We start from the raw sequence: 24,558 nt of genomic DNA, 5'->3' as shown, positions 1-24,558 counted from the left end.
TGCTACCTCAAAATACAGCCGGAATAAAGAAATGCACTCTTGAAATGTGATTGATGAGTGTGGGTCGAATCCGTATCCAAAATGAGAAAAGTATGAAGAAAATTCTCAGATAATTGTAAGAAAAATATAAACGTAGGCCACAATTACAGGTCTATGGTGGAGAAGTTAGATAGAAAACGCTTCCCAAAGTTTGTGGAACTATTCATGTTATCGAAGTGATCCAGGGGAAGTGAAATTCTGTTGTTCTTCAAAGCGCACATCAGGGGGTCAAATCGTGTAGATTGACTCACTGCTCATGTAACATGTCTAGTTTCTCCAGATCTGCTCAGGTAACGTCATTTAACACATGCAACGCATACAATCTTTTTCTATTTTTGTGATGTATTCCATATACACAAGTTAGTCCAAGCCCCACACAAGCCAAACAATGGTTTTACAACATAAGTGTTGTGTTAGCATGCTTGCTAAACCCGGAGACAGCTAGGATAACCTGGTAATGTTGAGCAAAATAACGGATATGTTTTGTGATTTCTCATAGTAAGTCAGGTGTTGTAAATTCTGTTGCTTGTCACCAATTACTCATCATACCACGACCGTGGCAAATGCTACGTTTTATTAGGAGAAATGTCTTTTGATGCCTTTTCAGTCTGTGGAGATATGCGTGGCAGTAACCGTGGGTACAGGCAGCGCACATGTACTGTCACATCTAGACATAAACAAGACACCGTTTCATTTTTTCCCATTATCACTGTTTTTGATCTGATTAGCAATGGGCGACCTTCGCGAGGTCATGGTATTTGATAGATGCGAAAATGCAGCCGCCGGGGAAGATCGCCGCTATGTGTTCGATTCGGCTGCAGGGCAAACATAAACCTATTTACCATCCTCTGAGTAAGTACAACACCAGGCAAACCAGCGCTGAAGGGCTGTGTGCTTGTTTATGTCTCACTTACAACAGGTATATTTTGTGTAGCTGCAGCATGTTGTTACAATCCAGTATTTTAGTATTTGAGCAGCAGTTCCCACCAGGTGGCGCAAAAGCACCAAACTAAACTGAACGCCTCTTTCTTCGTAAACAAAATCTGTTAAATGTATTTTCTGGTTTAATAAGAAAAAGGTGTGCCGTGCTCATAACGTATCCATAAAGCATGTCAGTTTTATGGATGCATAACACGTGACTTCACACGAGACCTGCCCACCTGACGCACTGTCATCTCGTTGTGTGTCTCAGTGATGACGGTATATTTATTTTCCATGAGCGCTTATACATTTTGTGTGCTTTTTATTACTGTTCACATCAACAACTGTATGTTATCAATGCAATAACTCATAATATACATTTTAACAATCACAGTATTTTCATAATACTGCTAAAAAAAAAAATCGGTTAACAAATCATTGCACGTTGTCTTTATGGCAGTTGTTGACATGAGTTGTGAGGTGACTTAAACTGAGATTCTCTGCAGTGGAAAATCTGCTCAGTTTAAACAGTCTGATGATTCATGACTCTGGAAGTGGCAGCAGTGAGATACAGAATGTTCCGGATTCTGCGGCTGACGGGTCCGGAAATGGATCACTTTAGCCTGGAGCTCGGCACTGCCCGGTGTCTCTCTGTTTGAGCCATTCATTACGGGAACGCTTGCTCCATGCATACTTGGAATATTGCATTTCCCGTGACCCTGCAGGGAATTTTCAATCGGAGTCTCACTGACGAATGACTCGTACAGCTCATGTCAGGAACACTTCACTGCTCCTGGGGGGCAGGTCAACAGAGCAGGAGGCAGGGGGTACGGGGAAGTTAGGAGGAGAAATAGGGAGAGAGGAGGAGAAAAACAGAGAGAGATGATCGAAGAGGAAGGGAAACATGCTTTCTCCCTTTGCATTTATGGAGTCAAGTGCACAGTATTTGAGAGTTTTGTTTGTTTGTTTTTTTAGTCTAAAATTTCACAGAGTGTGAATTGTTCAGAAACACTAGTATTTGTAGAAACAGGGAGGTGAAGGGTTATGGTCTTGTCGTCTCAGTTATAGGAGGTTCAGAATTTTCTCATCCTTTTTCCAAGATTTTCTTTGGTTCATATCAGAGCAGAGGTTTTTTGTACTGGTATTTATGACATGACTGAAATTATTCTTAAAACGTCCTGGTTCATTTATAAGCATAGGAACTCCTTATGCTGATTAATCTGTTTTCACATGAGACAGAATAATGTGTGTTTATTGCGTGAGACAGAATATTGTGTGTTTATTGCGTGTCATTTGCGTGTGTGTGTGTGCATGTGCTTTGTTCCCAGGTGACTGTGGAGACCACGTGGTTGTCATGAACACCAGACAAATAGCTTTCTCCGGAAATAAATGGGAACAGAAGGTCTATTCCTCTCACACAGGGTAACAAACATACTCACACATAATCTTGCTTCATTTGTGTATTAATCATAGCTTTTAATTCATGTCGTGTAAACACAGGGCGGTAAGGATTCTCTGCAGTGCTCTCATACTGGATTGTATGTGTACACAGCACCATAGTGGTTCTCCATAATGTATATAATGTTATATTGCAGTGCATGGTTCTACTGTATGTATTTACCCTTGGACTGAACTGGACTGCTGTTGACAGTGGAAATGTGTGTCTCTCACAGGTATCCTGGTGGATTTAAACAGGTCACTGCCACCCAGCTGCACCTCAAAGACCCCAAAGCAGTGAGTGTCCCAGAGGTCATGTGTGTTCAGTGTGTTTCTCTTTGTGTTCAGTAGATTTCTCGTTGTGTTCAGTGGATTTCTCGTTGCGTTCAGTGGATTTCTCTTACAGCATTGATTTGGTTATTTTGATGGTGCCAGCATTAGACCACTAGAGGGCGCTGTGGCCCTTTTCTCTGTGATGATGTACGATGCCGTTAACTTCTCTGAATGTCAGAAGATGGCCTTTTAAATGTGTCATTACAGTGGTAATTGGACTGGCTAGTGTTTTAGGAGTCATTTTGTGCTGTGTGTATTTTGGTCCACTAGTTTGTTTACCAGAAGAAAACACCTTTCAAACAAGCATAAAAATATGTAATTTAATAACTCTTTGTCTCACGGTGTCCCCTCCCTGTCAGCTAGAATAATGAATAATATTCTTACAGTGTTTCTCATGTCTCCATCTCTCACACCCTTTCTTTCTTTCTTTCTTTCTTTCTTTCTTTCTTTCTTTCCTTCTTTCTTTCTTTCTTTCTTCTTCTGTTTCTCTCCTGGGTGTCCCCACTGCACTGTCCCAAAACCCCTTATGGAGGCTCAAAATCGGTTTCTCCTCAGAAGCCAGAGGGAGATTTTGAAGCACTGCTACATACACACATACACACATACACACACAGACACACACTCACTCACACACACACACAGACACACACACACACACACACACACACTCACTCACACACACACAGACACACACACACAGACACACACAGATCACAGGTGACACTTACAGGGAGAGGGAATAGAGAGAAGATGATTACTGGCACCAGCAGCTTCGAATTATACAGAACAGTGTGTGTGTGTGTGTGTGTGTGTGTGTGTGCGCGCATGCTGACAAATAAACAGCCTCTCTCCTCTCTCCTTAAGCTCTGCCTGCTTAGTGTTTGAGAGAATAGTCCATCAGCCCACCGCTGCTTTAAACTGTGTAATGGAACCTGTCTCCTCTGTCTCTCTCTCAGCTTAGCACACACTGAATGAACACTCCCCTGCCTCTGACAGACCGCAGGAATAGGGAGGGAAATGCTATTGAACTGTGTTTGAGAAGTGTCAGTTCAATACTAAAAAAAGAAAATGCATCTAGTATAGAATTGCAGTTAGAATTTGTTTCGTCAGATATTTGTACGTAAATGATAGAAGTAGCAAAAGACTTTTTGTTTAGCAGTAATTTGACTCAGTGTAGTTTTTTAATGTGAGAGCGGTCCTATATGGATCTGGTTCTCTCTCTCTCTCTCTATTCCAGTGCTCTGTCCATCAAATACAGTCTTGTCTGTAACTTCTCCTTTCCCTCCTGTGACTGTGGGTGTGGTCACATTCTGGTTTAGATTACAAAATCTAAACACACACACACACACACACACAGGTGAGCATAGCCTGTTGTGGGGGAACCAGACCGAAGCAGTAATGTCTAGGCAATGCCTTTTGTCCTTCACTCCTCACACCCCAACACACGCGCACACACACACACACACACACACACACACTGCTTAACATCCCCTCAGGCTCATTCTCCATCATTAATAAGTTGGATGTCCAGCACAGGCCGTGAGTTATTCCATCAGACGGAGAGAGAGAGAGCGAGAGAGAGAGAGAGAGAGAGATTGTAACCCCAGTATGATCATCCACAATTATCACTGTAAGATCCCTCTCTCTCTCTCGCTCTCTCTCTCTGCCCGGAGGACTGATCTCAAACACAGACGCAGTGTATGGGTGAGAGAGAGGCCATGTGTGTGAAAGATGTGTGTGTGTGTGTGTGTGTGTGTGTGTGTGTGTGTGGGTGAGAGAGACAGAGGCTGTGTGTGAGAGAGACAGCCAGTGTGGTGTGTGAATCCTGGTTGTCTGGTGGTGTCAGGGTTAAGAGATGAAGTCAAGTTTGGGGTGTCTGTCATTTCATGTCATTTCTAATCTCTAGTGAAGATCTGCAATTAGTTAAGCAATGCTAAACACTGACTGATGTGTGTGTGCACAAGTGTTTACGCATAATGTGTGCACATGTGCGTGTGTGCATCTGTACGTGTGTTTTAAAGAGAGCATGACTTCAGGGACGGGTTTGGAAACACAGCTATTACGTGTGTGTGAATGCACCAGAGAGAGAGTAATTACGGCTCAACCCTTTCAACAGAGAGATCAACATGTCTTCTCAGCTTTCTTTCTTCTTTTTTTATAAAGTGAAATCCTCTTTATTTTTTTCGAGTTGACTGAAAGCAGACAAAACGGATTGAATGGAGCAAACTTTGGATGTGTGTTCTGGACCTGGTGTGTGTTGTGTGTGAGTCATTGGTTGAACTTGCCTACAGCGTCCATGTGTTTTCCTTGGAGATACATGCAGAAGAGCCAAACTCTCTCTCTCTGATGTATAAGACCCTCCCTTTCTCTTTCTCTCTCTCTCTCTGTCTGTCTGTCTGTCTCTCTCTCTCTCTCTCTCTCTCTCTGTCTGTCTCTCTCTCTCTCTCTTTCTTTTTTTGTCCACTCAAACTCATTTATTGGTGTAAGCAACACTGAAAACATTGCTGACACATTGAGAATGCGGTGTCAGATTAATGAAGAAATAGAGGAAGAATAGTAAAAAAAAATACAATAAACATCTTTTTTTCTCTCTCCCTCTCTCTCTCTGTCTCTCTCTCTCTCTCTCTCTCTCTCTCCCTCCCTCTCTCTCCCTCTCTCTCTCTCTCTCTGTTATGGTGTAGATCATAAAACTGGCTGTTTATGGCAAACTCCCTAAAAACCTGACCCGCAGGACCATGATGCAGAGGCTGCATCTCTTCCCAGATGACGTAAGCCCACATGACACATGACACATGACGTAAGCCCACATGACACAAACCTGGCTGCGCTGTGTGATCCGGCCCGGACCACTGCCCCTGTCCACACTCATCCCATGGCTGCACACGGGCCCGTGTGGACCAGACACGAATAAGCCCAGTAAATAAGTCCAGTAAGAACGACACTGATCCAAACTGAGCTGAGGTTATTAAAAAACCTCCCCAGGTGCTTTGAACTGCTCTTAATGTGATCAATACTGTTGAAAGGATTTGATTTACTGCAACTTTTCGTCATAAGCTGAATTTGAGCATATTGTTTTAAAAGTGTTCTAACTCCGTTTGGGATCAGATGTGATTATATGTAGTCACTGTGTTCTTTTACTCTTACTTTGGGCCAGGCCGTGTGTGTGTGTGTGTGTCCTGATTCTGTTCTGACCTGCCCTGGCCCAGACTGTGTTTCTGACTGGGTTCTGTCCTGCTCTGGTCCAGGTTCTGCCTGAGGAGATTCTGAAGAACCTGACGGAGGAGCTGCCTCAGCCCAGAGAGATCCCACGCAAGCTGAGTGAATACACACAGGAGGAGAGAGACGCTTTCCCCATGCTCTGGACACCGTGAGTCACCTCTCCCTGTCTCTCCTCCTCCTCTGCTTTCTGTTCTCCCTCTCTCTCTCTCTCTCTGCCATTCTTTCTTTCTTTCTTTCTTTCTCCTGTTTGTTCTCTCTCTCTCTCTCTCGCTCTCTAACAGGTGTTAGAGGTAGATTTATGGTGTTTAGAGTCTTGCGGTCTCCAGGTGACAGATTTCTGGAGAGACTGTTGATAGGCAGATCTGCTGGTCTGACTAATTTCTCTCTGATGGGGTCCCCTCCCTGCTGGTGGACCGCAGAACCTGCTCCCCAAACCACAAACACTCACACAACTTTACGACCAGTGAGCCACAGGTTCAGGGGTCAGGCTTTAGTGTGTGTGTGTGTGGGGGGGGGGGGGGGGGGGGGGGGGGTTCAGAGTTGTGAGTATAGACTGGGTTTTGTGGTTGGGACTCAGACATGGGGCGCTCTTTACTGACGTATCCGTGCCTGACCTGTGATGTGTAGCCTACAGAATTCAGAGGGAGTTTATTTGACAGCTTGGCTACGCAGGTACAGAGATCTGAGTCCCAGCTGTGGAACTATGGGATGTTGACTCAGTACCAGAGGCGTTGTGCGTATGGGTAGTCCATGCCAAATCACCCCAGAGGTACAGAAACATGATTCCTCTGACTGTCTGACTGCCATCCTCAGCATGCCGGTCTTTAAGGAGAGCAAGTGTGCTCTTTGACCGTGCCTGTGGTTAAATAAAGGTTAACTAATGACGCAGATTCGCTCTCTGAAAAACGGAGTGCGTTCGGTGAGAAAGACGCGTGACCTTGGGATGACATTGAGAGTTTTTCACAGATGACTGCCCTGGTCTTGCATGCTCTGGATTCCCTTACCAAGCCTGAATGACAGCGATATGGTTTCAGAGAGCTGTGGCTGTGTATCTAAACGCCTCGCAAAACCCGCCGTCAACGTCTCTGAACATTTATCATCGTCCCTTTATGAACATTCTTTACAGCGGGGTTAAAAAATGTGCGTTTTACAATGGAAAAGCATTACTGCTTTCTGGCCGCCATTACTCTTAGACTTTTGAAAAAATAAAGTGCGGTTTCTTTCTCTCCCGAGCAGCGGACCGGACCCTCCTCTCACCGTCTCCTCCGAGATTTATCTGAGGATTCAGCTCAGATTCCCATCTTTTCGCCTTCTTTCATTTTCATTATTTTCCTTGGGAATGAATGAATGAAATGCGTGAGAATGTATTGCCTTCCTGGACGTGAGAGAGGAGTGTGTGATGTGGCTGACAGATGATTTCATTATCGTAACGCGCGCAGGCGGCATCGGCGAGCGTGATAAGACATGTTGCGACGCTGGTTTTGTTTAATTTGGGGGGGGGGGGGGATAGGAGCAGGCGCAGGGAGCCCACATAAGAATACTGATGAAGAGACAACAACGTAAAGAACAGGACAAATAAACAGCAGAAAGAGAGAGAGAGACAGAGAGAGAGAGACAGAGAGAGAGAGACAGAGAGAGAGAGACAGAGAGAGAGAGACAGAGAGAGAGACAGAGAGAGAGACAGAGAGAGAGACAGAGAGAGAGAGAGAGAGAGAGAGACAGAGAGAGAGACAGAGAGAGAGAGAGAGAGAGAGAGAGAGACAGAGAGACTGCCTGTCAGAATGTTTTGATTTTGTTTGTCACTATTTACAACAATGTGCCCTGATCCTGTTCTTAGATCTCTATCTGTCTCTCTCTCTCTCTGCCCCCCCAACTCTAATACCACAGACTCAACTCATGAGCTCCTTCCCAAGCCCTTGATTACCTGAGTAAAGTGTCTTAGAACAGTTAGACACCTGACTTGATTACCTGAGTAAAGTGTGTTACAGCCGTCAAAGACCTGACGTGATTACCTGAGTAAGGTGTGTTAGAACTGTCAGAGACCTGACGTGATTACCTGAGTAAGGTGTGTTACAGCTGTCAGAGACCTGACGTGATTACCTGAGTAAGATGTGTTACAGCTGTCAGAGACCTGACGTGATTACCTGAGTAAGGTGTGTTAGAACTGTCAGAGACCTGACGTGATTACCTGAGTAAGGTGTGTTACAGCTGTCAGAGACCTGACGTGATTACCTGAGTAAGGTGTGTTACAGCCGTCAGAGACCTGACGTGATTACCTGAGTAAGGTGTGTTACAGCCGTCAGAGACCTGACGTGATTACCTGAGTGAGGTGTGTTAGAGCCGTCAGAGACCTGACGTGATTACCTGAGTAAGGTATGTTACAGCTGTCAGAGACCTGACGTGATTACCTGAGTAAGATGTGTTACAGCTGTCAGAGACCTGACGTGATTACCTGAGTAAGGTGTGTTAGAACCGTCAGAGACCTGACTTGATTACCTGAGTAAGGTGTTTTACAGCCGTCAGAGACCTGACTTGATTACCTGAGTAAGGTGTGTTACAGCCGTCAGAGACCTGACGTGATTACCTGAGTAAGGTGTGTTACAGCTGTCAGAGACCTGACGTGATTACCTGAGTAAGGTGTGTTACAGTTGTCAGAGACCTGACGTGATTACCTGAGTAAGGTGTGTTACAGCTGTCAGAGACCTGACGTGATTACCTGAGTAAGGTGTGTTAGAACCGTCAGAGACCTGACGTGATTACCTGAGTAAGGTGTGTTACAGCCGTCAGAGACCTGACGTGATTACCTGAGTAAGGTGTGTTAGAGCCGTCAGAGACCTGACGTGATTACCTGAGTAAGGTGTGTTACAGCTGTCAGAGACCTGACGTGATTACCTGAGTAAGGTGTGTTACAGCTGTCAGAGACCTGACGTGATTACCTGAGTAAGGTGTGTTACAGCCGTCAGAGACCTGACTTGATTACCTGAGTAAGGTGTGTTACAGCTGTCAGAGACCTGACGTGATTACCTGAGTAAGGTGTGTTACAGCCGTCAGAGACCTGACTTGATTACCTGAGTAAGGTGTGTTACAGCTGTCAGAGACCTGACTTGATTACCTGAGTAGGTGTGTTAGAACCGTCAGAGACCTGACGTGATTACCTGAGTGAGGTGTGTTACAGCCGTCAGAGACCTGACTTGATTACCTGAGTGAGGTGTGTTAGAGCCGTCAGAGACCTGACGTGATTACCTGAGTAAGGTGTGTTACAGCTGTCAGAGACCTGACGTGATTACCTGAGTAAGGTGTGTTAGAGCCGTCAGAGACCTGACGTGATTACCTGAGTAAGGTGTGTTACAGCCGTCAGAGACCTGACTTGATTACCTGAGTGAGGTGTGTTAGAGCCGTCAGAGACCTGACGTGATTACCTGAGTAAGGTGTGTTACAGCTGTCAGAGACCTGACTTGATTACCTGAGTAAGGTGTGTTAGAGCCGTCAGAGACCTGACGTGATTACCTGAGTAAGGTGTGTTACAGCTGTCAGAGACCTGACTTGATTACCTGAGTAAGGTGTGTTACAGCTGTCAGAGACCTGACTTGATTACCTGAGTAAGGTGTGTTACAGCCGTCAGAGACCTGACTTGATTACCTGAGTAAGGTGTGTTACAGCTGTCAGAGACCTGACTTGATTACCTGAGTGAGGTGTGTTAGAGCCGTCAGAGACCTGACGTGATTACCTGAGTAAGGTGTGTTACAGCTGTCAGAGACCTGACGTGATTACCTGAGTGAGGTGTGTTAGAGCCGTCAGAGACCTGACGTGATTACCTGAGTAAGGTGTGTTAGAGCCGTCAGAGACCTGACGTGATTACCTGAGTAAGGTGTGTTAGAGCAGGACTGTGTCTCCGGCCGCAAGACGGCAAAAACGTTTTGTACAAAACGAGCCATTCCTTAAACGTTGAACCTAAAATCCTTTAAACTGAGCCGCTCTCTAGTCACGTTGTAGAGATTTCGAGTGGTTGGCGAGAGTTTAAAAGCAGGTTTGATGCGACAGAGATTTGAGCGACTGGCAGGATTTTTATGACGAGACTTCCCTCAGAGCACCGTCTCCTTTAGTGCGAATTTAAAATTCTCAACCATGACACTGCGAATGACCCTGCCGTAAAAATCCAATTATTTTTCCTCTGTCCCGCTGTGTTTTTCTCTCCAACTTTCCAACCGTCTTCAACCACGAAAACAGATCTGAGAGGGAAAGCAGAAAAGCGCCTTGTCTTTCCTGGTCATTTTGGGCTATTTGCTCTCTCTGTCTGTCCATAATGACTTCATCATTGGTATTCATGTCTCTCATTTAGTTCTGCAGAAATGCTCTCTCATTTTTTCTCCAGAGAGAGAGAGAGGGGCCTCATTTTTTCTCCAGAGAGAGAGAGGGGTCTTTTTTTTTTTTTTTTTTTTTGAAGGCCTCATTGGTATAAAGTCTTTCTTACCACGCTGAGAGTTTTGGTGAAATGTTTTCTGCGTTGATTCTCACCTCCACTGTTTGAAGGCTTTTGTTTAGCTTCTGATCTGAAGCTCTGATGTAGTCGGCCAAGTGTTGCCTTCAGGGAGGAATTCTGCACTCGTAAGAACTGAGTTTTACATACATTTTCTGTTAAGAGCAGTGAAATATTTATGACGCTTTTTTCATTCTCGGTGGTTGTGTGAGTACCCCGCCCCTTCCAGGCCAATTTCTACCACTATCACTCCAGACTCATTGGCCTGTGTGTGTGTGTGTGTGTGTGTGTGTGTGTGTGTGCGTGTGTGTGCGTGCGTGCGTGCGTGCGTGCGTGCGTGCGTGCGTGCGTGCGTGCGCGCGCGTGCGTGCGTGCGTGTGTGTGTCTGAGTTCCCATTCAGAGATCATTTCTGTGCTTACGGCCTGTGTTCCATGTGTTTATATGTAAATTACTCAGGCGTGATAGGAAAAAAAATGAAAGTAATGCCGCATCTAAATGCCTCCCGTTGGCTGTCATGTGATCTATAATTAGTCAGCGTAACACGTTTCGTTTAAGAAATTAACAGATGCCAGTTCATCATACTGACACTAACACAGGAATAGTTATGTTGTATTTCTGTGCATACAGTTTTCTTTGTGAAATCAAGGCTCCTGAAAAGAACAGACCTTTGATTATGCTGATGTCCTTTGATTTGTAATCAAACAAATCTGAGTAAGGCTGGTACGTCTGAGCAAGCTGACTTTCAAAGTCTGTTTTTAATTAGCCAATGCATTTTACTGAGACAACTGCATTACCTGTAAAGTGTTTAAAAAATCTGCCTCTCCTGATTTGACCAAAGCCTTTTTCTTTCCCAGAGCCAAACAAGGCATGTAAGTACAGTATAGAGATAATGTAGGAGACAGAGCTGAATGCAGTAATGTAGGTACAGTATAGAGATAATGTAGGAGACAGAGCTGAATGCAGTAATGTAAGTACAGTATAGAGATAATGTAGGAGACAGAGCTGAATGCAGTAATGTAAGAGTAGAGATAATGTAGGAGACAGAGCTGAATGCAGTAATGTAGGTACAGTATAGAGATAATGTAGGAGACAGAGCTGAATGCAGTAATGTAAGTATAGAGATAATGTAGGAGACAGAGCTGAATGCAGTAATGTAAGAGAAGAGATAATGTAGGAGACAGAGCTGAATGCAGTAATGTAGGTACAGTATAGAGATAATGTAGGAGACAGAGCTGAATGCAGTAATGTAGGTACAGTATAGAGATAATGTAGGAGACAGAGCTGAATGCAGTAATGTAAGTATAGAGATAATGTAGGAGACAGAGCTGAATGCAGTAATGTAAGTACAGTATAGAGATAATGTGGGAGACAGAGCTGAATGCAGTAATGTAAGTACAGTATAGAGATAATGTGGGAGACAGAGCTGAATGCAGTAATGTAAGAGTAGAGATAATGTGGGAGACGGAGCTGAATGCAGTAATGTAAGAGTAGAGATAATGTAGGAGACAGAGCTGAATGCAGTAATGTAAGTACAGTATAGAGATAATGTAGGAGACAGAGCTGAATGCAGTAATGTAAGTACAGTATAGAGATAATGTAGGAGACAGAGCTGAATGCAGTAATGTAAGTACGGTATAGAGATAATGTAGGAGACAGAGCTGAATGCAGTAATGTAAGAGTAGAGATAATGTAGGAGACAGAGCTGAATGCAGTAATGTAAGTACAGTATAGAGATAATGTAGGAGACAGAGCTGAATGCAGTAATGTAGGTACAGTATAGAGATAATGTAGGAGACAGAGCTGAATGCAGTAATGTAAGTACAGTATAGAGATAATGTAGGAGACAGAGCTGAATGCAGTAATGTAAGTACAGTATAGAGATAATGTAGGAGATAGAGCTGAATGCAGTAATGTAAGAGTAGAGATAATGTAGGAGACAGAGCTGAATGCAGTAATGTAAGTACAGTATAGAGATAATGTAGGAGACAGAGCTGAATGCAGTAATGTAGGTACAGTATAGAGATAATGTAGGAGACAGAGCTGAATGCAGTAATGTAGGTACAGTATAGTGATAATGTAGGAGACAGAGCTGAATGCAGTAATGTAAGTACAGTATAGAGATAATGTAGGAGACAGAGCTGAATGCAGTAATGTAGGTACAGTATAGAGATAATGTAGGAGACAGAGCTGAATGCAGTAATGTAAGAGTAGAGATAATGTAGGAGACAGAGCTGAATGCAGTAATGTAAGTACAGTATAGAGATAATGTGGGAGACAGAGCTGAATGCAGTAATGTAGGTACAGTATAGAGATAATGTAGGAGACAGAGCTGAATGCAGTAATGTAAGAGTAGAGATAATGTAGGAGACAGAGCTGAATGCAGTAATGTAAGTACAGTATAGAGATAATGTAAGAGACAGAGCTGAATGCAGTAATGTAAGAGTAGAGATAGTGTAGGAGACAGAGCTGAATGCAGTAATGTAAGTACAGTATAGAGATAATGTGGGAGACAGAGCTGAATGCAGTAATGTAAGTACAGTATAGAGATAATGTAAGAGACAGAGCTGAATGCAGTAATGTAAGAGTAGAGATAATGTAGGAGACAGAGCTGAATGCAGTAATGTAGGTACAGTGTAGAGATAATGTAGGAGACAGAGCTGAATGGAGTAATGTAAGTACAGTATAGAGATAATGTAGGAGACAGAGCTGAATGCAGTAATGTAAGTATAGAGATAATGTGGGAGACAGAGCTGAATGCAGTAATGTAAGTACAGTATAGAGATAATGTAGGAGACAGAGCTGAATGCAGTAATGTAAGTACAGTATAGAGATAATGTAGGAGACAGAGCTGAATGCAGTAATGTAAGTACAGTATAGAGATAATGTAGGAGACAGAGCTGAATGCAGTAATGTAAGTACAGTATAGAGATAATGTAGGAGACAGAGCTGAATGCAGTAATGTAGGTACAGTATAGAGATAATGTAGGAGACAGAGCTGAATGCAGTAATGTAAGTACAGTATAGAGATAATGTAGGAGACAGAGCTGAATGCAGTAATGTAAGTACAGTATAGAGATAATGTAGGAGACAGAGCTGAATGCAGTAATGTAGGTACAGTATAGAGATAATGTAGGAGACAGAGCTGAATGCAGTAATGTAAGTACAGTATAGAGATAATGTAGGAGACAGAGCTGAATGCAGTAATGTAAGTACAGTATAGAGATAATGTAAGAGACAGAGCTGAATGCAGTAATGGGACAGACTGATGTCACTGCAGTAAAGTGACAGATGTGTTTGTGTGGTTAAATAAGAGCAACATAATCAGGACAATTGAAAAAAAAATCAGCTTTTACTCTTTTAACAATTGTGTGGGCGGTGAGAGCCATGCAGTTCTGGAATATTCTCGACTGGATTCACGACTCTGCTATAAAAAAAAAAAATGACTTAGTGTTGTGTTTAAAGGGCCGTTAACTAGACAGACAAAGCGAACACAGGGAGATTAACGACGCGAGGAAACAGCAGAGGGACAAACTTTTGACGTTGGTGTGAGAGAGGCGCTCTGCCAAACCTGGCCATTAAAAGCAGAACTTGGTGGACATGTGGTCATGCTTTTAATTGTCCGTCCTCCTTAAGCAGAACTTGGTGGACATGTGGTCATGCTTTTAATTGTCCGTCCTCCTTAAGCAGAACTTGGTGGACATGTGGTCATGCTTTTAATTGTCCGTCCTCCTTAAGCGCCGTCTCAGTGCCGTGTTTGTCCTCCGAGGGCCGTGGGAAAAGCGTCTTGGGAGGAGTGAAAGGTAAACGGAACGGACTTTGACCACACGGCAGTGTATTCTGGGCTGGTCTTAATGGAGTGGGAGTTGGTATGGGGCTGGCTGGGGGGGGGGGGGCACACTGATTTAAACATATATCAGTAGTTTTCACTGTGATTGAGCGATTATCTCCACTGAACTCAGTATGACCGGCACGATACAGACCCTCAACACCCCTCTCTCTCTCTCTCTCTCTCTCTCTCTCTCTCTCTCTCTTTCACTCACCCTGTCATTCTCTCTCTCTCACTCTCTCTCACTCACCCTGTCTTTCTCTCTCTCTCACTCACCCTGTCATTCTCTCTCTCTCTCTCTCTCTCTCTCTCTCTCTCTCTCTCTCACACTCACCCTGTCATTCTCTCTCTCTCTCACTCACCCTGTCTTTCTCTCTCTAACTCTCTCTCTCTCACCCTGTCATTCTCTCTCTCTCTCTCACCCTGTCTTTCTCTCTCTGTCTCACTCACCCTATCTTTCTCTCTCTGTCTCACTCACCCTGTCTTTCTCTCTCTCTCTCTTTCTTTCTCTCTTTGTCACCCTGTCATTCTCTCTCTCTCTGTCTCACTCACCCTGTCTTTCTCTCTCTCTCTCTCTATCTCTATCTTCCTTTGTCTCTTTCTCTCTTTCTTTGTCACACACTTTCTCTCTGTTGCCCGCTCTCCCCCCCCTCTCTCTCTCTCCCTCCCTCTCTCCCCCTCTCTGTCTGTGCTAAGCTCCATCATGGTGAGATATGACCATAACAGTGTTGTCACCGTCTGAGGTTCTTTCCCCCGGGGGCGGGATCGATGGCCGTCTGCAGAGGCCGTTTGGCATGATGGGAATTTTTATCAGGGAGTAGACCCCCTGTGTGAGCGCTTCCATAAATCCCACACGTCTGTGAGGCTCCGACGCTCCGCTGAGCCGCGCGTGCCGTGGCACACACTGGGTTTATGGCTGAACGTAAAGACGGACGCTGCTAGCGGAACAGCGGGCGGCGGGTTAGACGCCGGAGACTGAAGCTCAGAGTCTCTAAATGTTGGTGTTTTCTTCTCGCTCTGAGCCCAGTCAAAGCCGTAGGAAAGATTAGCACGTGTTGACACACTGTGTATGGATCCAGACACTTCAGCAAAGCACAAAGAATTGATTGACCAAATGACAAAATGTCAAAGGTTTTTTTTTTTTTTTTCCCTCTACATTGAACTAAATGTCACATCTTAAAACCTTTTTTTTCTCTCAGAACTTTGACAAACTGCTTTCTGGTTGGTGACAGCAGTGGACAAAATTTAGTCCAAGCTCTCAGGCGCAAAAACAACCACCACAGTCATCTGGAATACCAAAATGATTACCAGATGACTGTCTCTGTGGGCAACAGTGTATGAGATGGGCTTTGGGGGGAGGGAGTGTTTGGTTAGAATCCACAGATTCAGCTGAAATGACAATTCTTTAGCTGTTCTTTCACACGCTCCTGCAGACAAAGCCCTGTGTCTGTATATGCCGCTCTATCCTGATGTGTTTTCCGAGATGCTGACAGACAGGCTCGAAGAACGCTCGCATTTTGCAGGAGAAATACCCAAGCCTTTTAAAAAAGGGTCCTTTTTAAAAAACCTGTTTCTTTGTTGAAATGTTTCCCACTTGAAATATGTTCTGTATCATATTTCTGCTGATTTGGTTTGCCTCTCATCTTTCCGGGATGTACGTTTGTGTTCCCTTTGTTTGTGGGCTTTAGTTTGAGCCTATTCATAAATCTGCACCTCGCTGAAATGAGGTAAGATGAATGGAAAGGTATAGATTTGGAAACCGCTCCCAGAAGGTTTAATTTAATCTTTGAGACGATCGTTTAGAAGCGTGCATTTTAAAACCCCACCGTCCTAGATGAGCCACGTTTTCATAGCTTATTGTTCTTCCTCTCCTTTGTTCCGTCAGTAACGCAGTCAGAGACGATGACACAGAACTCTCCACTGAGGGTTTCTGGGTACAGCCTGCATGGTTAATACAGCTCTGTCAGGCACTGCTCTCTGTCAGAGACGGAGATTAGAAGTGGAGAGTCATTGCAGTCCTGTGATCAGCGAGTGTGTATCCTCTGTATGCCTGCTCTGACAGAGAGCACGTGGCCTGTGTTTGCACACTGCAACAGTGAGGACGTGTCCACTGGATTGCACACTACACTCTGTATAAATATAATAATAATGAACTCATGTCATCTGGTTTGCACACTATTACAGTGTGGACATGTCATCTGTTAAGCACACTATAACAGTGAGGACATGTCATCTGTATGCACACTATAACAGTGAAGATATGTCATCTGTATGCACACTATAACAGTGAGGACATGTCGTCTGTTAAGCACACTATAACAGTGAGGACATGTCATCTGTTAAGCACACTATAACAGTGAGGACATGTCATCTGTATGCACACTATAACAGTGAGGACATGTCATCTGTCTGCACACTATAACAGTGAGGACATGTCATCTGTATGCACTGGCAGCTGCAGTTCTTACCCTGCTTCCAACTGCCATCCCCAACCGAGCAGTTGGCCTGGTGAGAAGGTGACACTGTTGTCGTGGTGATGGATGTCTCTCAGGGTGACGCCTGTAATGTGGGTCATGGTGATTATTCTACAGTCAGCCTGAGGGCTGTGTTCCACCTCTGCCTTTGACTGAATGGAGAGTGGGGAACAGTTACAGACCTGCTCCAGGAATCCAACATTGACAGAGTGCATTTACTGGATAAGAAATGACCTGGATTTCTGCATTAACTTTCCCTCAGAGAAACTAACCGAAACGTACGTCTGTTTGATACACACAGGCATGTGTTTACTGAACAATGTGTCCTGTGTTGTGTGTGTGTAATGGACAGAATTAGGTAATGATTTCTCCCTGAAACATCAGACTTACGATGTCATTTATATTCTCTTCTTTGAACTCAACCCTGGCCAAGGGCCACTCATTAAAGGGGACTGACGGCAGAAACAAAAGGACGGCTGAATAATTACGCCACTTTGGCCGACTTTGAAAACTTAAGCAGTGATTTTCCTGACGAGGTAAACAATGTCAGCCCTTAAACACCTATTGAACTGAACGAGGGGCTCAAAACAACTCAACTGCAGATTCAAGCAATTAGTGCAAAATACGCCTGGACCGCGTCCAACCTCCACGGGCCTCAGAAACACAGGGAGGGAAAACTGTTTAGTCATGAGTGGTTGGTTTGTGGTGCTCTCAAACGACAAGCTCAGCGTTTGAGGGCAAGGCATTCTGATGAGTCGACCCAGCGCTTGTCTAACGTTTATCTGCTCGGATATGAAACGAGAGTTCTGAAATGTTTGTGCAGAGGATGATGCTGTAAACAGGCCACCTCAAAATATTAAAGAAGAAAACTGAAAGGGAACACGGGGGGTTTTGAGAGTTTGTGTGTGTGTTAGGAGAGCGCTGAGTGACTGTTCGTTCAGGGGGAGGAGATGCGCTCTGAGCGGTACATGTTGAGTTACATCCTGTTTCCAGTTTAGTTTTCTGTTCAGGTGGTATTTTCTTTTCTCCTGCTGGTGCAGGTAAACAAACCAAACATCATGTGACATTCAGCTATCAGTGAATGTATTCAGGCTGGTGGTGACTGATGATGGAAAACCTGCAAAGCAGACTATCTGCAGTCGTTTGACAACGCTGAAGAAAACAAAGCTCTTTTTTCTTAACTTTTTAGATGTTTTTTTAAAACCAATCCCTGCTCGTTTATGAAATGCAGTACTCCGTCTAGTCTTAAATCTTGGGAGGGTCATTTTTAACCTCTTTTTCTTCTCTCTCTCTCTCTCTCTCGTGTCCTCAGGCCTGAAGACTACAGGATGAAATGACCACTCCACTGCAGGACCACTCAGATCTGTTCATCAGACTCCACACATGGCCTGCGATGGATTGATTTTTTTTTTTTTTCCTTCTTTATTTTTACCTGAAAAATGTGTGTTATTTCTCAAATGTAAAATAAATAGTTTATTTGTCAAATAAGAAAGTGTGATTTACTTTGGTGTGTGTACCATTTTGAGACGGGGTGCGTTTGGGTGACCCCTGACTGGCCTCTGACATGGCAGCTCCATTCATTAAGTTTTGAATTCAAAGTGGTGTTAGAGGAGCGGTCGAGGAGTGAACAGAAAAAAAAAAAAAAAAGACATTTGTTTTCAGCTCTAGCCACAGAATAGCTTTAACAGCTTTGCTCTTAAGTCTGATCCAGGTCTCATTTGACCTGTGGTTCTGCTGTAATTCACTTCACATGTTCTCTCACGCTGTTTCTAATACCCACAGGACCTTTGATGTGAGCTAACTCTTTAAAAACAACATACTGAAAATGAACTGGTTCTGTTGGTCACTAGACTGTTTTTTTTTTTAATTTTATCTTATTTTGGAGAGTAAGGGCTGGCCCATGCGTTGTTTGCCACAGGGTGATTGAGTGACATGGACAGAGACAGGGTTCTGTGGGCTGAGTGGTAGATCAGAAAACATGCCCCAACACACAAACCCTCCTCTTCTCCCTGTGCAGCTTTCTTTTTGACAGCGTTGGCCATTTGTGTGTGTGTGTGTACACAGCAGCACAATAGAAGCATTGTTCCATAGCACAGTGGAATCAGGAGAGCAGACATCTCTACATATCACTGTCATATTACAGTTTTATTGGTTACAAAACAAACAATAAAGTAAAAATAAATTACTTTTTTTGTAGAATTCCACGGTTTGGCGGCGAGACATTGCATTGGAACCTGCTCTCTGCGTTCTTTCGTGGTTTCGTTCAGGAGAGGACAGTAGACCACAGGCCTAACTACTCAACACGTTCACAGTCAGCAGTGTCACACCATCACAACCCTTACGGAAAGACAAAATAGGACTCCACACATTTCAGACATTTAAAAACAAACAAATAAACAAACAAAAACACTTTAAAGAACCATCTTTGTGTCCCCAAAGATTAAGTGGCCTGTCGCTCTCGCAAGTTCTCATCCAAAGTGAGGTTTCATCAATGTATGATGGATGTAACTGAACATCAATCCAAATACCTGGTCTGATAAGACTCTTCAATGACAGTCGTGTTGGATCTGACAGGACTTCTCTAAAGGATCATCAGGAATAATTTTACACTATAAAAGAATCTGGAGTTAGGAGAATGACTTCAGCATCACCGACTGACCACGAAATTCAAACTAGACAGGCCAGTTTCCGATTTCTCCGCAAGATCTCTGTAAACATGAGCGTTTTGTATCATGGCATGTTATGATGGAAGCACTGAGATCTGACATATGATTTTTATATATATATATATATATATATATATATGTATATATATATATAATTTGTTATAAAAACAATTACACAAACTGTACAAATGTGATTCTTTGTGAGGACAATTACAAACATAAAATACTGACTACGCAGAACCAAACCTACACACTCATGAAGAATCCGTTACAACTGTTTTGATGTCATGTCTACATGCAAAGTCAGGAAAAGTAAAAAATACTGAGAGTCTCTCTGGGTAATGAGGGCACAGTTTTCAATGTATTAGCCTCCCTTCATACCAAGCCCCTCCCACAAAAACAAAACAAAAAAGAAAAGCAAGCATGTGTGTGTCAGGCACTTTCAGATTTCTCTTAGCCGTTCCTATGGTTACAGAAGACAAAGTAGGGACGTTTAGTGTGTGTGTGTGTGTGTGTGTGTGTGTGTGTGTGTGTGTGCTTTGCTGGAGCTCTTCATTTTAGCAGTTCTGCTTTCACAGCTACTCCCGATAGCAGATCCTCCAGTTATGATTCGGCACTACGGCCCAGGCGGCGCATGCCCGGGGACCTCAGCTCGACAGTGCCGTCAGGATGAGGGCGTCCAGGATATACGGCACGGGGGTCGGGGTAGCTGGAGTGATAGTACTGGGGAGGGTATCCACGGTAACCCTGGTAGGGATCTTCTTCCTCCTCTTCTTCCTCCTCCTCTTGGTAATTGGCAGCGGGGTCGTAGTTTTGGTAGTTTTGGTAAGGACTGGGAGGTAACTGTTGGACTGTGATGGAACATGGGTTTGGGAAGGGGGTGTGGGGGGATGGGTATGTGGTCAATTTGGTCACATGCTCAAATCAATCTATTCATTCAGTACCAGCACCACTGCCACCACCAGGCGAGAAGTCGTTGGGTTAGCATGAGAGAGAGAGAGAGAATGGCAGAGAAGGAAAGGCACAGCAACAGAGCAGATTGGAAAGACAGAGAAGAACTGCATCATGGGATTTGGAGTCTCTGTTCTCTTTGAGTCAGATTGAGGAATGCTTAGAAGAACTCATCAGCACAAAGCACGTGGAGATCAGTGGTAAAAGTCCTTCCACCAAAAGCCAAAAACCATCCAAAGTAAGGGCACAGCATTAGGTTTGGACTGGAGATAGTTTGACAGAGTTTGTTTGACAGTCGTTAGCTGCGGGGGTTGATGTGTAATTAAGACTGCGGTTTCTACAGCTTTGGACTGGGAGGAGAGAGGTTTGGTCAGTGTTGACTCTGTGGTGGTGATGGTCTTGTGGTATGCTGAAGAGGGAAGGACAGACAGGTGCTCCTAGACCCAGATCTCACTGGCTTTAGTCGTTTTTTTTCGTGTGGTTTGTGAGGAGAAGGGACGCGGGGGGGTGGGGGGGGGGGGGGGTAAAGGAAGAGGGGAGCTGGAGCTGTTTGATCGATTAGATCGATTCTCAGTAATCGTTTTCATACGCGTCCTGGCCTTCGGACAGACCCGCCCGACACAGGGAGAGGAGAGAAAGAGAAAGGGAAAAAAGAAGAGAAGAAGAGAATTACACTGTGTAGGTATTAGCCCAACAGTTCACCAGTGCACCGCGCAGACCAATATTAGAAATATGTGAACACTTGGATCCTTTCCAATCCACTCTGATGCTCCTTTGCCTTGTGACCTTGCTCTGTACGTGAATAAATGGCAGTTTGGATGAGGACTCTGTAAGACGCTTGTGTAATGTTTGTCTGGTGTAGTTTCAGCACATTCAGTGCAGTAAGACTCTGAGTAACTTTAGTAGAAAAGGACACAAGGTACTGGAGCCACGGAAGTGGACTGGAACATGGCCCAGTCATTCCCATACTTCACAGAGTTATTTACTAAACCAGGTCCAGTGCTAATCTAGACAGATTAAGCACATCTTTCCAGAGTCTTTCCTCGCGTGAAAGAGCAGTCCAGGACTGAGTAATAATATCTTTATTTTCAAGACGTGACAGAGATAGTAAACATTGACGGTGAAAATGAAAAGTCAGTATCAGATATACAGTTCTGTTTATGACATACTGCTGAGCTGAACAGTTAAACCCGCACGACGGGGTCTTAATATAGAACTATGACAAATCTGAGCATGAAGAGATCTGGATTATGTTTTGCCTGCTGGCTGACCAGTAAAACTTTAAAAAAAAAAAAAAAAAAAACATTTCTGAGTAAGAGGGGGGGCTCACTGCTCTGCAGTTCAATCCGATTTGAAGAGAGGTGGTATATAGTAAAATTTCTCAAGGCCAAAACGCTGACTTAGGATCAGCCCCTGCATTTCATAATATTCCTAATAAATATATTTATATGAACTGATAGCACTGATCCTATATATATATATATATATATATATACACACACACACACACACACACACACACACATACATACATACATACATACATACATATATATACACACACACACACACACACACACACAAATATATATATATATATATATATATATATATATTTGTGTGTGTGGGTGTGTATATGTATGTCTAGCCTCTAGTGAAGCTTACGTACTATGTTTTAATATTATGAATATTCTTTATGGTCCTTATATTGATTATTGTCCATTTTCACTATACATGAGGGGTAAATTTTGGCATTTGATGGAGTCTCGTTTGAAATTGAGACTTTTTACAGTCCAGCTGTGAGTCTGTTGCTCTTTCTCATGATTAAAAAAAACAACGCTTTGGTGATGAGACAAAATCACAGAATTCTCTGGGGGAAACATTTCTGACAGTAAAACTCTGATAGTGTTAACACACCATAAGAGATTTATGTGGCCAATTACAGCTCTGGTCTCTCTGTGTCACCACTCTGCCTGGGAAAGAGGACTTTTATAGGATGGAAAACCCGGGCTGAGCCAGACACATGCCTTGTTTACACCCCTGAAAATGAGCTAGAATTGAAAATAAAAGTCCCATCTCTTTAATTGCTCTTTTGGAATCGCGGTCTGTGTGCAGTATACTTTACCGAATATGTCAACTGTCCTGAGGCTACCAAAGTGAAGAGAACTGCAGCGGCCCACAAAATCCTCACCCCCCCCCCCCAATGGACATTAGCAGCACGTCAGTCCCTCATCTCACAGAGGTGTGATAACACGTTTGACCTGTCTCTGACCCCGTCACACACAGGATCACAGTTCTCCTGTCTCTGACCCCGTCACACACAGGATCACAGTTCTCCTGTCTCAGTCAACGTCACACACAGGATCACAGTTCACCTGTCTCAGTCAACGTCACACACAGGATCACAGTTCTCCTGTCTCAGTCAACGTCACACACAGGATCACAGTTCTCCTGTCTCTGACCCCGTCACACACAGGATCACAGTTCTCCTGTCTCAGTCAACGTCACACACAGGATCACAGTTCTCCTGTCTCAGTCAACGTCACACACAGGATCACAGTTCTCCTGTCTCAGTCAACGTCACACACACGATCACAGTTCACCTGTCTCAGTCAACGTCACACACAGGATCACAGTTCTCCTGTCTCTGACCCCGTCACACACAGGATCACAGTTCTCCTGTCTCAGTCAACGTCACACACAGGATCACAGTTCTCCTGTCTCTGACCCCGTCACACACAGGATCACAGTTCTCCTGTCTCAGTCAACGTCACACACAGGATCACAGTTCCCCTGTCTCAGACAATGTCACACACAGGATCACAGTTCTCCTGTCTCTGACCCCGTCACACACAGGATCACAGTTCTCCTGTGTCAGTCAATGTCACACACAGGATCACAGTTCTCCTGTCTCAGTCAACGTCACACACAGGATCACAGTTCTCCTGTCTCAGTCAACGTCACACACAGGATCACAGTTCTCCTGTGTCACTTAAAGAGGTATACAGAAGAACGAAACCATCATTAACTCTCAACCCCGTGTTAAGTTCCTGACCTATGTTAGTGTGAAGAGGAGAAGTGGATTAAGGAGAAATAAGGAGGGGGAGGACGAGACAGAGAGAGGTGGAGAGGTACCTCCGATATTGTAGCCCAAGCAGGAGTTCTGGTCGCAGTAACCAGGTGGGCCGGTGGGTCCAGTGCTGCCAGGAGAACCGGGTCGGCCAGGCGTTCCTGGGTTTCCAGGCCTGCCCGGCGGGCCTTGACTGCCCGTGCGACCTTCCCCTGGAATCCCTGTGAAGAGCAGAGGACGCTGGGTGTGTTAGAGGGGAGTACATGTGTGAACCAGCTGGGCCTCTGTGTCCGCCAGGCCAAAGCCTCACCAAACATCATCCTAAACCAATAGAGACCTTTTCCTCGCACACTTTTTTTTATTTTAATCTATTTTCAGCTGCTTGTCTTTCAAAGTGCATGGGGCCTAAGTCAAGTCTTGCCAGTCCACATCCTTATTCCAAATACAAAAAGCATTTGTTCTTTTAACCATGTTGTTCCAAAAGTTTTCAGCAAAATCTCATTTTCAAGTAGAACCGATTAAAAGCATTTGGTGTGATACTGTTCGTGATGCGTTCTTGATCGCATTACAACCCAGATCGATAGAAAAACAATTCTCTCCACACCCCAAATACAGTTTGAGTATCTGTTTGATATTCTAGACAGGAACTGGAGAAAACCACAAGCAAATCAAGATGTTTGGAAAGCTTTTTAAAGTTTTGTTCAGATTTCATTTGCTCTCCATCAGAGAGGCCAGGGCACATTAGCACCGTTTCCTATGTGACGCTGTGAGACCCGACTGCACGGAGAGCAGCCCGTATTGGGTAAATTACCAGTTTGTTTATTTGATATAAATGTTTCTCCTCTCTGTCCCCCTCCAGAGTGTAGGAGCAGGAGTGTATTTCCCGTCTCCAGTGCGTTTGGATGAACAGTAAAAGCCATAAGGAAAGGGAGTGAAGCTACTCTAATAGAGTTGGCAGTTTTGACTCTGCATGAAGAAGCTAATCAAAATGTTACTGTGACAATAGAATTGGGAAGAACAAGAGAAATGCTCTACTGTTAAAAAAATAGCAGAAAACATTTGAGTTTGTCTGACTGCAGAGTGGGCAGACAAAACACATGAGTGATCTCACCATCCTCTCAGGAGTGTGAGAGAGTGACAGCGA

General features: G+C 44.2%; 2 protein-coding genes across 2 annotated transcripts in view; one reads left to right on the top strand and one right to left on the bottom strand.

The window, feature by feature from the left end:
- The first annotated feature begins 259 nt into the window (after positions 1-259).
- mrpl13 (mitochondrial ribosomal protein L13) lies at positions 260-18,132 on the top strand. Its single transcript, XM_030782605.1, has 7 exons — positions 260-329; positions 768-891; positions 2,289-2,382; positions 2,634-2,694; positions 5,412-5,498; positions 5,976-6,097; positions 18,040-18,132. The coding sequence occupies exons 1-7, from the start codon at positions 303-305 to the stop codon at positions 18,062-18,064; spliced, it is 540 nt and encodes a 179-aa protein (XP_030638465.1). The 5' UTR covers positions 260-302; the 3' UTR covers positions 18,065-18,132.
- Positions 18,133-19,996: 1,864 nt separating this feature from the next.
- col14a1a (collagen, type XIV, alpha 1a) overlaps positions 19,997-24,558 on the bottom strand; it is a 110,250-nt gene continuing 105,688 nt past the window's right edge. Inside the window, exons 46-47 of the mRNA XM_030783261.1 lie at positions 23,480-23,635; positions 19,997-20,244 (exon numbers count right to left, since the gene is read on the bottom strand). Of these exons, the coding sequence (XP_030639121.1) occupies positions 19,997-20,244; positions 23,480-23,635 (404 nt within the window). The remainder of the gene's footprint in view (positions 20,245-23,479; positions 23,636-24,558) is intronic.

Source organism: Chanos chanos, chromosome 8 (assembly GCF_902362185.1).
Source record: "Chanos chanos chromosome 8, fChaCha1.1, whole genome shotgun sequence".
NCBI classification, from domain to species: domain Eukaryota; kingdom Metazoa; phylum Chordata; class Actinopteri; order Gonorynchiformes; family Chanidae; genus Chanos; species Chanos chanos.
This window is presented reverse-complemented; position numbering and strand designations above follow the sequence as displayed.

Bases quoted from the DNA above. Each gene is read 5' to 3' on its own strand.
- mrpl13 (XM_030782605.1), top strand. From the start codon at position 303: ATGTCTAGTTTCTCCAGATCTGCTCAG. The intron at 892-2,288 runs GTAAGTACAACA...CTTTGTTCCCAG, and splicing joins ACCTATTTACCATCCTCTGA to GTGACTGTGGAGACCACGTG. The intron at 2,383-2,633 runs GTAACAAACATA...TGTCTCTCACAG, and splicing joins GTCTATTCCTCTCACACAGG to GTATCCTGGTGGATTTAAAC.